The 12,751-nt window shown below is 55.8% G+C and overlaps 1 protein-coding gene across 1 annotated transcript; it reads right to left on the bottom strand.

Moving 5' to 3' along the window:
* Nucleotides 1-5,479: 5,479 nt before the first annotated feature.
* Nucleotides 5,480-10,283, bottom strand: Rho (rhodopsin). The gene is made up of 5 exons (XM_090323783.1): nucleotides 9,923-10,283; nucleotides 7,964-8,132; nucleotides 6,756-6,921; nucleotides 6,437-6,676; nucleotides 5,480-5,590 (listed from the first exon to the last, which is right to left on the bottom strand). The coding sequence occupies exons 1-5, from the start codon at nucleotides 10,281-10,283 to the stop codon at nucleotides 5,480-5,482; spliced, it is 1,047 nt and encodes a 348-aa protein (XP_090179909.1).
* Between the last annotated feature and the right edge of the window lie 2,468 nt (nucleotides 10,284-12,751).

Genomic DNA, 12,751 nt, shown 5'->3' with positions numbered 1-12,751 from the left:
ATGTTGGCCAACATGCAAGAGCCAGGTCCTGCCCTGCCACCAGCCCAGCCTGGAGCCACCTCCCCTCCTGAAGTCGCTGACGCACGTTTGGGACAGGACAAAGGAAGTAGAAGCAACTTCACATGAATGATGTGGACTCCGGTTACAGGATTCCCTAGCTGTAAAATACACCACTGTTGTTTTCAAGGAACGCTGTGGGCAGGCCTGCAGATGCAATCCTGTGATCCCGGCTCATGAGAGACTGAGGCTGTAAGGTTTCAAGTTATAAACCAGCTTGGGAAACATAGCCACATCCCTTCGTCTCCAAAAAACAAATGAAATGACCAGGCAGGTTCAAATAAGGCCAAAGCTGCGTCTCTCATCTGGCAGCCTGACAATTATTTAAGGTACCTATCAATATCCCTGACAAAGACGTGTAGAAGTGGATGGCAAATTGGCGGCTGCTTTTGGATGCAATTCAGCCATGTCAAATTTAACTAAAGATAGACTCATTGGAGAGCTCACCCATTCATCTCTGGGGAGAAACCAAGAGAAATTTACACTGGTAATGGAAATTCAGAGCCACCTAAAAGCCCATCCAATAGAGAGGATAAATCAGCTGTGGCTTATTTTACAGTGGAATAGTATATAGCTGTGAAAATCAACGAGGCAGGCCATAACTAGATTATATTCCCATTTCTAAAAAGACAGACTAAACTCTGTATGTGTGTGTGTGGAGACATAGATGATGATCTGAAATATCAACTCCTATTATTTTTGAAGAAGGTATAGGATTTGAAAGAGCTACATTTAAAGCAATCTTACCTTTTCTCTTTGCACACTGTCTTTAGTTGCCGGCACTTTCCTGGCTGTGATCCTTAAAGCATTTTAAAGCTACATCAGACTTCCTTCCCCCAACATTTTCATGACTCCTTTCTGCCCCTGGGGGAAAGTTTGAAGTCTCCATTGAGGCTTATAAGTGGCTGGTCACCTTTAAACTCCATACGCCACGAAGCTACCAGCTGTGTGCAGCTCAGGGGCAGAGCATGCACTTGGTGTTCCCTCTCTAGCACCAGACTCACAGCCAGACCACAGTGTGGCTATTGGAAAGGACTCTGGGCAGCTCTCTGGACCATGCCCTTTGTGCTTCCTCTGCATGTGTGAAAATACTTGGAAAACTGTCCCATGTATTCACACCTGCTCACACCCTCACCTCTCTGCAAGGTGACTTTGAAGCTCACACCCAGTCCTTAGGTCTGAGCTAACCTTGGCCTTGCTCTGGTCAATGGAATTACAGTAGAAGGGCAGTGATGCTGGTGCCGTTGACCTGGATTGTCTGTTGGACACCAAGAGGCCCACGGCCCATCACCCAGCCAACATGCAGCTCACCAGCCAGTCCCTCGCACCCTCCAGTTGACCACGGATGCTTGAGTGAGCCCCACAGAGACTATCTGACCTTGATCCAGGTCAGCAAAATCTCTGGCTGCTAGTCCAAAAGTTTTGATCGACAGCATGCAATTTGTTGTTTTAAACTATGAATTCTGGGACTGTTTGGCACATAGAACAAGCCAACACACTTAGCCTAGAATGCCTTGTTTACCCCCACCTACCTTCTCTGGAATATTTTCCACTCACTCTCTGGTCTTGATGTGGACACTTTCTCAGAGGAGCCTTCCTGAGCCCTGCGAAGGCTGTGATGTCACAAGCTCCCCAGAGGTCCCCAGCAAGGTGACAGCTCCGCCTTGCCTGGCCCTGAGCTCTGGATCAGACCTGGGTTTGTGGCACCCAGCATGACACGTGTACACAGTGGGTGCTCAGTGCTCATTGCTGTACAGCTGGGGGGAGTCCCAGAGTCAGAGCCAGCTCAGCAGCACGGATGGAGGCCCAAAAACTGTCTGCAGGTGCCAAGCTAGCACGGGAAGCCGAGAGGCAAAGAGGCGAACGGGAGTTGGCGCAAACGGGGCCACCGCTCTGATCACATCTGTGGGCGTTTCCAAGAGCTGAGAAATACAAAATGCTCCGAGATGAAAACATTCCCGCGAATGCTCTGGGCGATGCCAGGATCCGGCCTTGCGTTTGGAGCCCAGGGAGGAGGGGGGCGGGGTTTGCCATTTTGCAGGGGAGTGAACACAGCGTGTCTCTGCCGGCTCTGGGGCAGAGGCCACCCGCCACCTTCCCTGACTCCTTCACCCAGGCTTCCACAGAGTCCAACTTCTGCTGAACACTTTTCACTGTCTAGGAGCACAGGCTGCTTCTCTTACCTGAGATCACTGCTCTAAACTTTTTGAAGCACTTAGGGAATGCCTGCTTTGTATACGTGGCCCCTATACAGGGTATTTCAGGGTACAAAGGTCCATTCCAATGTCCATGGAATTTTTTGAGTATGTGTCTGCCTGAGCTGGGTCTTCAACTCGGGACCTGTCGCTGAGCTCTTTCCACTCAAAGCTGGGACTTGAGCCACAACTCTACCTCTGGTATTGTGGTGCTTAACTGAAGATAAGAGTCTCCCAGAGCGAGACACTGGTGGCTCACTCCTATAATCCTAGCTACTCAAGAGGCTGAAATCTGAGGATCGTGGCTCAAAGCTAGCCTGAGCAGGAAAAGCCACGAGACTCTTCATCTCCAACGAACCATCAGAAGACTGGAGGTGGAGCTGTGGTTGAGTGCTAGTCTTGAGCAAAATCACTCAGGGACAGTGCCCAGGCCCTGAGTTTAAGCCCTACAACTGAACACCCCCCCCCCAAAAAAAAAGAAGTCTCACAGATTTTTTTTCTGCTCAGGCTGCTATGAATCTCAGCCTCCTGAGCAGTGAGGGTTATAATTGTGAACCACTGGCACCTGTGGGGGACATAGCAAGCTTCTCCTTCATGCCAGCAGGGGAAGGAGAGCTGGTCGGCTACACTTCATTCTTCATCAGCTTGGATCCCAGCCACCATTTATTCAACCCCTGTGGCTTCTGGTGGCTCTGTCCCTGCTACCTCCTGCCCTCCTTCTGGTAACAACTTTCCTGGTTTCTTTTGGGAAATCTGCCTCCAGACACTTGCTTATCGAGAGTAGGAAAGGTCTGGCTTCTGGACTACGTAAGGCCCTTAAATCATTTGCTTTGCCAAGGCAACTACAGGTAAGACTTGAAATTCAATCAATGTGGGAGCATTTTCTTTTCTTTTCTTTTCCTTTTAGAAGCTTTATTCATAGCAACAGCATAGAACACATGGAAAAAACATTTCCCATCCCTGGATGTTGGGAGGTAGAGGTGAGCATGTGACCTAGCTATGGCCAATCAGAAGAGGAATTCTCTGACTTTGTGATTGGTTGAGGAATGATCAGGTGACTCAAACCTGGCCAATCAGAGGATGAATTTCCATCTCAAGCCTAGTGATTGGCTTACAGGTGACTAGGTGACCTAGGTCTGGCTAGTAAGAGCCCTACCTAAGACCTTTGCAGTACTAAAGGGGAAGAGAAGCCCAGCTCCTCTGCACAGCTCGCTGAGCGTTTAGTTTCTAGGACTATTTCTGCAGCCTATGGATGAAGCAAATAAAGAAAAAAAGAGAAGTGTAGCCAGAAGGAGAGAGTCAGAGTCAATCACCTCATCTGAGCCCTGCATCTGGCTGTGCCTGAAGCTCTGAGCATTTCCCTCAAGTGAGCCGATAATGCCTCCCTTTTGTTTCAGCTCATTTGAGTGAGATTTCCCACCTGGGAAGACAGCAAAGGTGGGAGTCCCTAATGTCACCATCTCCAGTCTACCAAACTTCCTTCCGTCCCTGACCCCTGCTCCCTCTCCCACTCTGGAGGAGTCACTCCCAGAAGCCCACTCTCCTTGGTGCTCAGACCCAGTGTCTTGCTGTCCGCAGTGGACTCAGAGGTGGGCTCGCCAGTTTAGCCCACAGTCTCAATCTAATTTCCTGAAGGTTGGCTCTCAGCTCCTGTTTGCAGATGAAGAAGCTCAGAGAGGTTACAAAACTTGCTTGTGGGTTCTGAGTCACCTGGATCTCTTCGACGTCTGAGTTGAGGTTTCCCCACTCCCGGGACTGTCCCCCTCCACCCCGTACTCGCACGGGGCTGGGGGCTATTTGTTGTTACCTATGGGCCCACCCAGCCATTTCTGGCCAGGAATCAGGGGAAACAGACAGATCTCAATCCGTCCTGTGGGCAGAGTCTGAGCAACAAACAGCCACTGGCTGCTGAGCTTGTAATGCCTCCATTTGCCTTCCAAGTCTCCAGCTGTGGTTTCATGGCGCGTGACTGGGGCAGCTGAAGTCTGACGCCCCAGAGTTGCTGCTAGCTTCAGAGCACAAGTGCTGAAGGATGGAGAGCAAACTAGGGGACCGCTGGAAGCCCGGCAGCATCCAGCAAACGAGCCGGCCACGAGCACCAGGGGCCTCCCCAGAACGGGGACCCAGCCACATGTCCCCTTTCTTTGAGATAAAGATGACATCAGCCAGCCCAAGCAAGTGTGTATTCTAAAACGCCATTGGCGAGGGGGGGGAGATGTGGCCATTGGGGGGGTAGAGGGGTGATTTCCACAAGCTCCACAGGCTACGCTGGAATGGGGAAGCGGCGAAAGCCCAGGCCAGGCCCAGTACCCTGGCACCCTGGCACCCTGTGTCATATGGAGACCAGACCCTGCACTTACGTCCTCTGTAGTCCAGTCCCAGCCCTGGTTTGGTCTAGCTGTTTGGCTCAAAGCTTGGTGAGGCTAGAGGAAGTCTCACTTTGTGTCAGTGCTTGGGCCTTCCCTCACCCCCAAAATGGTTACTATCAAGCAGAGGCAATCGAGATAATTAATCGATTCTATTGACTGATATTATCCATAATGTTAGCTGTCATTTGTACAGCCCTCGCAATGTACAAAGGGCACAGCTCAAGCACACGTGCGCGCGCGCACACACACACACACACACACACACACACACACACACACACAACTTTACTGGGATTTGAAGCAGCGCCAGCTATCAGTGCCTGAGATTTGGGGTTTTCTATTTTGAGGGGGAGGAAGGAAAGTGCATCCAGGAAAGGAAAAGATACCACTTAGATGCCAGCCAATTCAGTTGTTGTGCCTGTGAAATAAAGCCTGGGGGCAGACGGTTCCCCTGTCCAGTCATCTCTCATCCACTCCTCCATTCATTCCTTCACTCACTCCTCCTTTCATCCATGGAGCATGTATTAAGCACCTACTGTGTGCCCCGTTCTGTGCTAGACGCTTAGTGCTAAAGCTGAGATACTTCCAGAGAGCAAGAGTTCTGGAATTCCTGGGAGACAGTGGTGGGGAGGACAGGAACGGGGGGCTCCAGGGAAGGGGTTTGGGTGGAAGTCCTCTCTCAGGCCATCCCCGCTGAGTGGGGAGCCTTGCTTTTTTGTTTCATTAATTCTTTTGAAATAAACTCAGAGAGCCCCTAGGAGCTGGCGCCTGTGGGCGGGGCTTCTGCTGAGTGATGTGCTGGGATGGGGCGGGGCGGGGGCTGCCATGGCCTGCGGGGCACTGAGTCCTGGGCTGGTCCTAGGCAGGGGCCACCTGGCTGGTCTCTGTCTTGGAGGCGGTGGCGGAGGCCTCATCGTCACCCAGCAGGTTCTTGCCACAGCACAGGGTGGTGAGCATGCAGTTCCGGAACTGGAAGGCAGGGGGCAGGTCAGCCTGGGGCAGCCACCCCCACCCCGGCCTGTTCCAGGCCCCTGCCACCCCTCCCCGGGCATGGGAGGCCCCAGTGCAGGGGCCACAGTGCCCTGGGCCTTCTGCAACCTCCCAGGCAACACGAGCCCTTGGAAGTGTGTGTTTCTAAGGAAGGCCAGAGAGGGAATTCACTTGCCCAGGGCCACACAGAGGAAAGGGGCGGTGCAGGCACTGGAACCCAGTGGGCCTCACTCCAGAGACCACCCCACAGACAGGTCACTGGTATTTGTTCAGGACACTGTACCCCTTCGGTCCTCAAAGCAAGCCTGTTCCATCCTGGCGCTGTTTTATGAAGACTGGAACGAGCCCACTCCCTGGCTTGCAATTGCTTACTGTTTTTTTTTTTTTTCTCTTTGGCCGTCCTGGGGCTTGAACCCAGGGCCTGAGCACTGTTCCTGAGCTTTTTCCCTCTCTCTTTTTTTTTTTTCTTAAGTCTTTTGCTCTTCCGTTTGAGCCACAGCCTCATGGTCTTTTCCTGCCTGGGCTAGCTTTAGACTCTCAAGTCTTAGCTGCTGAGTTCGGGCCTCCAGCAACCTGTTTTACTTTGAACACAACCCAGAACCTTCTGGAGCAGCCCTCTCCCACTGGAGGGCTCGTGAGAATGCTGAGTCCCAGGCCCCTCCCCACCCCCAGCACAGGTAGGACAGCTCCAGGGTGACCTGAAACCCTGCGCTTGGCCCACGCTCCAGGGTGAAGCTGCCTGCTGGTACTTTTCACCCAGGACCTCCCCACCGCCCCCCTCTCGGCCGCCCGCCCTCCCTCCTCCCCCCCAACCACAGCAGGCACCTGCTTGTTCATCATGATGTAGATGACCGGGTTGTAGATGGAGGAGCTTTTGGCAAAGAATGCCGGCAGGGTCATGAAGATGGGGCCAAAGTTGGAGCCCTGGTGGGTGAAGATGTAAATGGCGACGCTGGCGTAGGGCAGCCAGCAGATGAGGAAGAAAACCACCATGAGGATCACCATCCGCGTCACCTCCTTCTCCGCCTTCTGCGTGGTGGCTGACTCCTGCTGCTGCGCCGCTGCCTGGGGGCACAGGGAGGGGCATCCACCGGTCCTGCCGGCCCCGCCCCCGAGAGCCGCCCCCCCGCCCGCCCGCCCGTACCTCCTTCACGGTGAACAGGAGCTGCCCGTAGCAGAAGAAGATGATCATCAAGGGAATGGTGAAATGGACCACGAACATGTAGATGACGAAGGACTCGTTGTTGACCTCGGGCTTGAGCGTGTAGTAGTCGATCCCGCAGGAACACTGCATGCCCTCGGGGATGTACCTGAGGGTGGTGAGAGCCACGGCGGTTGGCACGGGAGCCCAGAACTGCCCAGACTCCTCTCCAGGTGCCAGCCCTCAGCTACACCGACGGCAGGCCCTCCTCCTGGCCAGCTGTGCTCTGGTACGGGTGGAGGGGCTGAGGAAGAGGGGAGCCCTCTCCTCCCTGTGTGTGGCAGTTTGCAGAAATGAGGGCTTCCAGGCCAGGAGTTTGGCCTAGTGGTTAAAGTGCTTGCCTAGCATGCACGAAGACCCGGGTTCGATTCCTTGGTACCACATATATAGAAAAAGCCGGAAGTGGTGCTGAGGCTCAAGTGGTAGAGCTCTAGCCTTGAGAAAGTCCAAGGACAGTGCTCAGGCCCTGAGCCCAAGCCCAGGACTGGCAAAAAAAAAAAAAAAAAATGAGGGCTTCCTACTAAGGTGACATTGTCTAGGCCAAATGCAGTCACATGGACGGGCAAGGGGCCCTGTGCAGCCTTGAAAGCAGGCTGTGGGGAATGGAGTTGCGTGACTTCTTGTTTGACCCAGATTTGTCTGTTGGCTGTGCGTGGCCAGGTAGCCAATGAGGCAGGGGCTGGGGGTAGGATGGGTTCATCAGGGCCTGAGGAATGGACCCCAGGAGAGCAGGGATTTTCTGGAGAGCAGGGACTGATGGCCTCTGGCCCCGGAGTTGTGATCTCTCCTCTCTGCAGCGTTTGAAGTGGTGACGGGAGGCTGGCTGCCCCAAGGTCAGAGGGCGCTGGCTGCCCAAGGAACTCTTGGCCAAAGAGGATTGGGATGGGCCCGGGGCTTAATGGAGGATTAGGAGCTCGGCCAAGGTGACTGCTGGCTTTCTCCTTGACACCACTCGGGAGGCGGAGCAGCCATGGCCCCGATGCGGCTGCTTCTGCTTCCTCTGCTGGGTCCCCAGCCCTGGGAGAGTCTCCTGGGTGGGCTTTGGGGTAGGGCCCTCTAGGATGGCTCCCAGGACCAGGCCTCTCCAGATCTGCATCCTGACCAGGCCAGCAAAGGGCCCTGCAGCCCCCGTCCTGCTCCTGGGGCCTTACCTGGACCAGCCGACCAGAGGGGGGACGGCACAGGCCAAGGCCATGACCCAGGTGAAGGCCACGCCCATGATGGCGTGGTTCTCCCCGAAGCGGAAGTTGCTCATGGGCTTGCACACCACCACGTAGCGCTCGATAGCCAGGACCACCAAGGACCACAGGGCGATTTCACCTGCAAGACAGTGGCCGACTTCAGCCCCTGGCCCAACCTCCTCACCCATCCAGAGAGAGGGGCAGGGAGGCCCGGGAGCAGGGCCTGAGACTGGGGAGAGGAGGCAGGGAGCAGGCAGAGAAAAGCCCAGGAGCAATGGGCTCAGATGGAATGGCAGTCCATGATGACGCCTGGGTCTGGACAGAGATGACAGAAACCCACAGTGGATGGCCTCCCCTCCCGGTGGGAGAGGGGACAACTGGGCTGTGGGGCGGTTCCTCGGGGCACAGGAGGGAAGCAGAGCCCTCATCAATGCCTCCTCTACCTTTCCCGCAGTGAGCCCAGTCAGGAGAGAATGAATCATCCCCAAGACCATTCCCCCAACACCAGCAGGAGGTGGTCAGTGGGTATACTGCAGAGAAATGCTCGTCTGCGTATGGCACCCCAACTTCATGGGGCACCCTACCTTCTGCCCAGAGGTAGGGATCTGGGGTCATGGGAAATGATAAGGATGCAGCCACATCTGGAGATGCCTGGAGAGGCCTCCAGGGGCTCTGGATCTGAGCCCCTCTAGGGGCTGGCACCAAGCTCTGCCCATCACCCTTTCCTGTCTCCTCCTGTAACCAGGGAGGAGATTCCTGGTCTGATCCAAGACAGACATCTCAGAGGCATGCCTTTTCTAGGTCTCAGGGATCCCTTATCCCCAGGGGCACCCCCATCCATCCTTCTATCCATCCACCCATCCATCCACTCATCTGCCCATTCATCCATCCATCCATCCACCCATCTACTTTCCAGTTAGGTGAAAGAAAGTATTTGCTACTTTTCCCCTTGGGATTGAGTTCAAGGCCTCACCTGAGGCCCTGCTTTCCAGGGGTGATTTTTGAGATAAGGCTCACTTTATGTCCAGACAAGCCTGGACTTCAGTTATGTGTTCCCATGTCACTGACGATAAAGGTGCTTGCCACCAAGCCCTGCACTGTGCTTCCTCCGTAGCTGGAATGAGGGGCGCATGCCACGCCATCTACCATCTCATGAAGTTTTTTTAAAACCCGGGCTGGCTTGGAACTGCAGTCTCCCAATTCTGCTTCCCAAATAGCGCTGGTGTACAGGCTTGAGCTACTGTACTTGCCTGGCATTTTGCTTTCTGAGACCGTCTCACCGGCTCTGTCCAGGCTTGCCTCAAACTTTCAATCCTCCTGCCTATACCTTCTGAAAAACTGAGATCACAGGCGTGGCCAATATTTAAAAACGTCTAGCTGAGTGTGGTGGAACATGCCTGTAACACCAGCACTTGGGAGGCTGAAACAAGAGAACTTAATGATCAAGGCCAGCTGACCAACATAGCAAGACCCCGTCTAAAGAAAGGAAAGGGAGGGGAAGGGAAGGGAAGGGAGGGGAAGGGAAGAGAAGGACTTTATGAAGCTACCACCTGGGTCTAACACCTCCCTGGTCCACGAAGGACTCAAGGCTTCACTACAAAGACCCTACACACTCAGCAGAGGCTGGAACAAGTCACATAGATGCCAGGGACTGAGCCCAAGCCTGGGAAAAGCCAAAGAGGACAAGGAGCCCCTCTCGCTGGGCCGACCCTGGCGGGCAGAGATCTGTCTTGTTTAGCTCACTCCCTGGTGCCGGGTCTCAGCTGTGGCTCAAAGCCAGCTTGGCTCCTGCTGCTGCGTGGTCCCCGCCCGGCCATGGAAGCTGGAAACCCTGCATTCATCCCCGGCTGCAAAGCAAGCCCTCCTCTCAGTGAGACGAGGGCAGCGTTCCCTGCCTGGCCCCAGACACCTAGATCCCGTGTCTCGTACCTCCCAGGGTGGCAAAGAACCCCTCCAGGTTGCATCCGGTGGGCCCGAAGACGAAGTAGCCGTGCAGCGAGGTGTACAGCGTGGTGGTGAAGCCGCCGAGCACCATGAAGAGGTCGGCGACGGCCAGGTTGAGCAGGATGTAGTTGAGGGGGGTGCGCAGCTTCTTGTGCTGCACGGTGACGTAGAGGGTGAGGAAGTTGATGGGGAAGCCCAGCACGATGAGCATGAACATGTAGGCGGCCAGCATGGAGAACTGCCACGGCTCCGCCAGGTAGTACTGCGGCTGCTCGAAGGGGCTGCGCACCACGCCCGTGGCGTTGGAGAAGGGCACGTAGAAGTTGGGGCCCTCCGTGCCGTTCATGGCTGCGGCCCCGGCCCTGGCGGCTGCCCCAGCCGCCCGCGATGGAGAGCTGTGCTGTGCCACCCAGGACGCCCTCGGCCCGACTCCCGACCCGACCCACCCCCCAGACCCTTATAAAGTGACCTTCCCCCCCTAAGCCCCGGGCTGAATCAGCATCGGGGAGATTGGGGCGCTCATAATCATACTAATCTCTGCGGCTGCTGCCGGGGTCCTAATTGGCTTGCATAGGTGCCAAGGTGACACCAGGCAGGACAGGGCCCCGGGAGGGGAAGGTTTGGTAGGACTCTGAGAGAAGGGGACCCCCCCATACCTTGCCTGTCGCAGGCTCTGCTGGGAATTCTGGCCCATCTGAGGCCGGAGGCGCTGGCCTGGCCCTGGGCCCTGAGCCCACTTCTCTCCATTCCCGTCACCTCTGTCTAACCTTCTCTCCTTCATCGAGTCACAGGCCTGACGCTAGCTCCCTCAGCCCGGTCAGAGCTGTGTCCCCCCCAGCCTGGCTGCTCCTGTGCCACCCAGCGTCCTGACAAACCAATGTTGCACAGGGCGCAGGATACACCGTGGAGACAGAAGACTGGAGCTCTGGCAGCAGATGATGGTGGGTGGGGGTCGGGGGAAGTGGAGGCTGCCGGAGTTCAGTGACACCCCCAAATAAAATGGGGAGGCTGAGTGATGCAGATGTGGAGTGCCCTGACCAGGGTCAGCCAGCTCAAGGACTACAGGGTCTTCCTGCGAGTAGCCAGCATTTCCACGGGGGTAGGGGGCATGGCAGTGGGCAGGGGTTACAAGGTCGTGCACAGAAACAGGGACGTTTAGGAGCCAGCATGCCAAATGTTAGCCAGAGCAGCTGGGGAAGGCCTGGCTGGAAGGGGGCAGTTTGAGCTGGGAGCTGAGTGATAGGAAGGGTTAGTCATACCAGGCTTTGGGGGCAGAGGTGCCTAGGCAGAGAAACAGCAAGTACAAAGGCCCTGTGGTTGGGAGATACTGGCCAGACAAGAGTCCCTGTCTCTCTTCCCACATGGGATTTCTAGATCTGTCTGCTCAGAAAAGGTCCCCCTTTCCTGCGGCCTCCCCCGGTCTGCCCCCTCTGGACACACAGGGTGGGCAGAGAAAGCAAGCACAGGTGGCCTGGCAGGGGATGTAGGGTGTCTGAGTTTCAAGATGTGTGGGTCAGCGATCAGGCCAAGGTTAATGAGGTCAAGGTGGATAGTGTGATCTGACTTGACCTGGCTGGTTTGTCCCAGTGCCAAGGAGAGCTGTGCTGGGGCCAGTATGGTACCTGGCACATGTGCTTTTGTTATTATTGAGGGGGGGGCTTCAACTAGGGCCTGGGCTCCTCTGCTCAAGACTGGCACTCTACCACTTGGAGCCACAGCTCAGCTTTTAATTTTCTGATGGTTCACTGGAGAGAAGAGTCTCGTGGATTTTCTTGCCTGGGCTGGCTTTGAACCGTGATCCTCAGAGCTCAGCCTCCTGAGTAGCTAGGATGACAAGCGTGAGCCATTGGTGCCTTCTAGTACTTTGTGTATTTGGGGTTTCTGTCTGGTCTGTTCACCATGTGCAGGGCCTGGCACACAGTAAATGCTCAGCACATGGGATGAATGAGCTTGTGGAGACTCTGCCCCTCTGCAGTCTTGGGCGCTCCTCAGTGAGAGTTTAACCGACCCCTTGAGGTGGTGACAGGGGGTAATTGGAGGCCATCTGCAATGACAGGGCTCTGGTGGTATAGCGTGTGACACACACTTCATGTGGGGACACAAGCTCAGACTGGGCCTGGAGGGTTGTGAGAAGTCACCACTCTGGCCTCTGCAGACACCTGGGTCATCAGATGGACAGACCTGCTTGGGCTTTGGGAAAATCCTCACGCCCCATTGGACAGAGCTCAGGGAAGGCCCGCCAGACCCCAACCCCAGCACCCATGACTAACGGGCTGTTAGCTGGGCTGCCGGGAGATCCTGAGTTACAGCCCCAGGGGAGCAGTGGTCACCCCAAAAGGAAGCTGCTGGTCTAGCCTGAGTCACCAGGAGGCCTGGAAGTCCCACTTCCCAATTTGGGCCCTCATTGGCTGGTAACTGAGAAACTTCCACACCACAGTGCAATCTGGTGGAAGGGTGAGTGCTCCCCAGAGCTGGGGAGAGCAGCGCCTCTGGGGTCACCGCAGCCCTGCCGCTTGGAGTCCTGGGGACCCTGCAGGGCTGAGGCAGGAGCACAGGGGCTGAGCTGCACGGCAGTCCCTGCCACGCAGGGGGAGAGCTGCTGGTGGGGCCTGGGTGGGGCCCAGGACGGCGGGCCACCCCGCTGGGCCCTCCAGAGGATTAGGGCTTGGCTGACAGTGTGCTAATAGTCCTTAAGCCTCAGCTGGCTCAGCAGCAGTCCTCCATTTCCTGCTGCCCCGTCTTAGCCCACCTGGTGACACCACTGAGGCCCATTTGCCACAGCTGCATGAGGCCTTGGGATGCCACTCAGGCCGC

The sequence above is a fragment of the Megascapheus bottae genome, chromosome 33 (assembly GCF_031878675.1).
Source record: "Megascapheus bottae isolate mThoBot1 chromosome 33, mThoBot2.hap1, whole genome shotgun sequence".
In the NCBI taxonomy this organism is placed as follows: Eukaryota; Metazoa; Chordata; class Mammalia; order Rodentia; family Geomyidae; genus Megascapheus; species Megascapheus bottae.
Note: the sequence above shows the minus strand (reverse complement) of the source record. Positions and strands in the feature narration are given on the sequence as shown.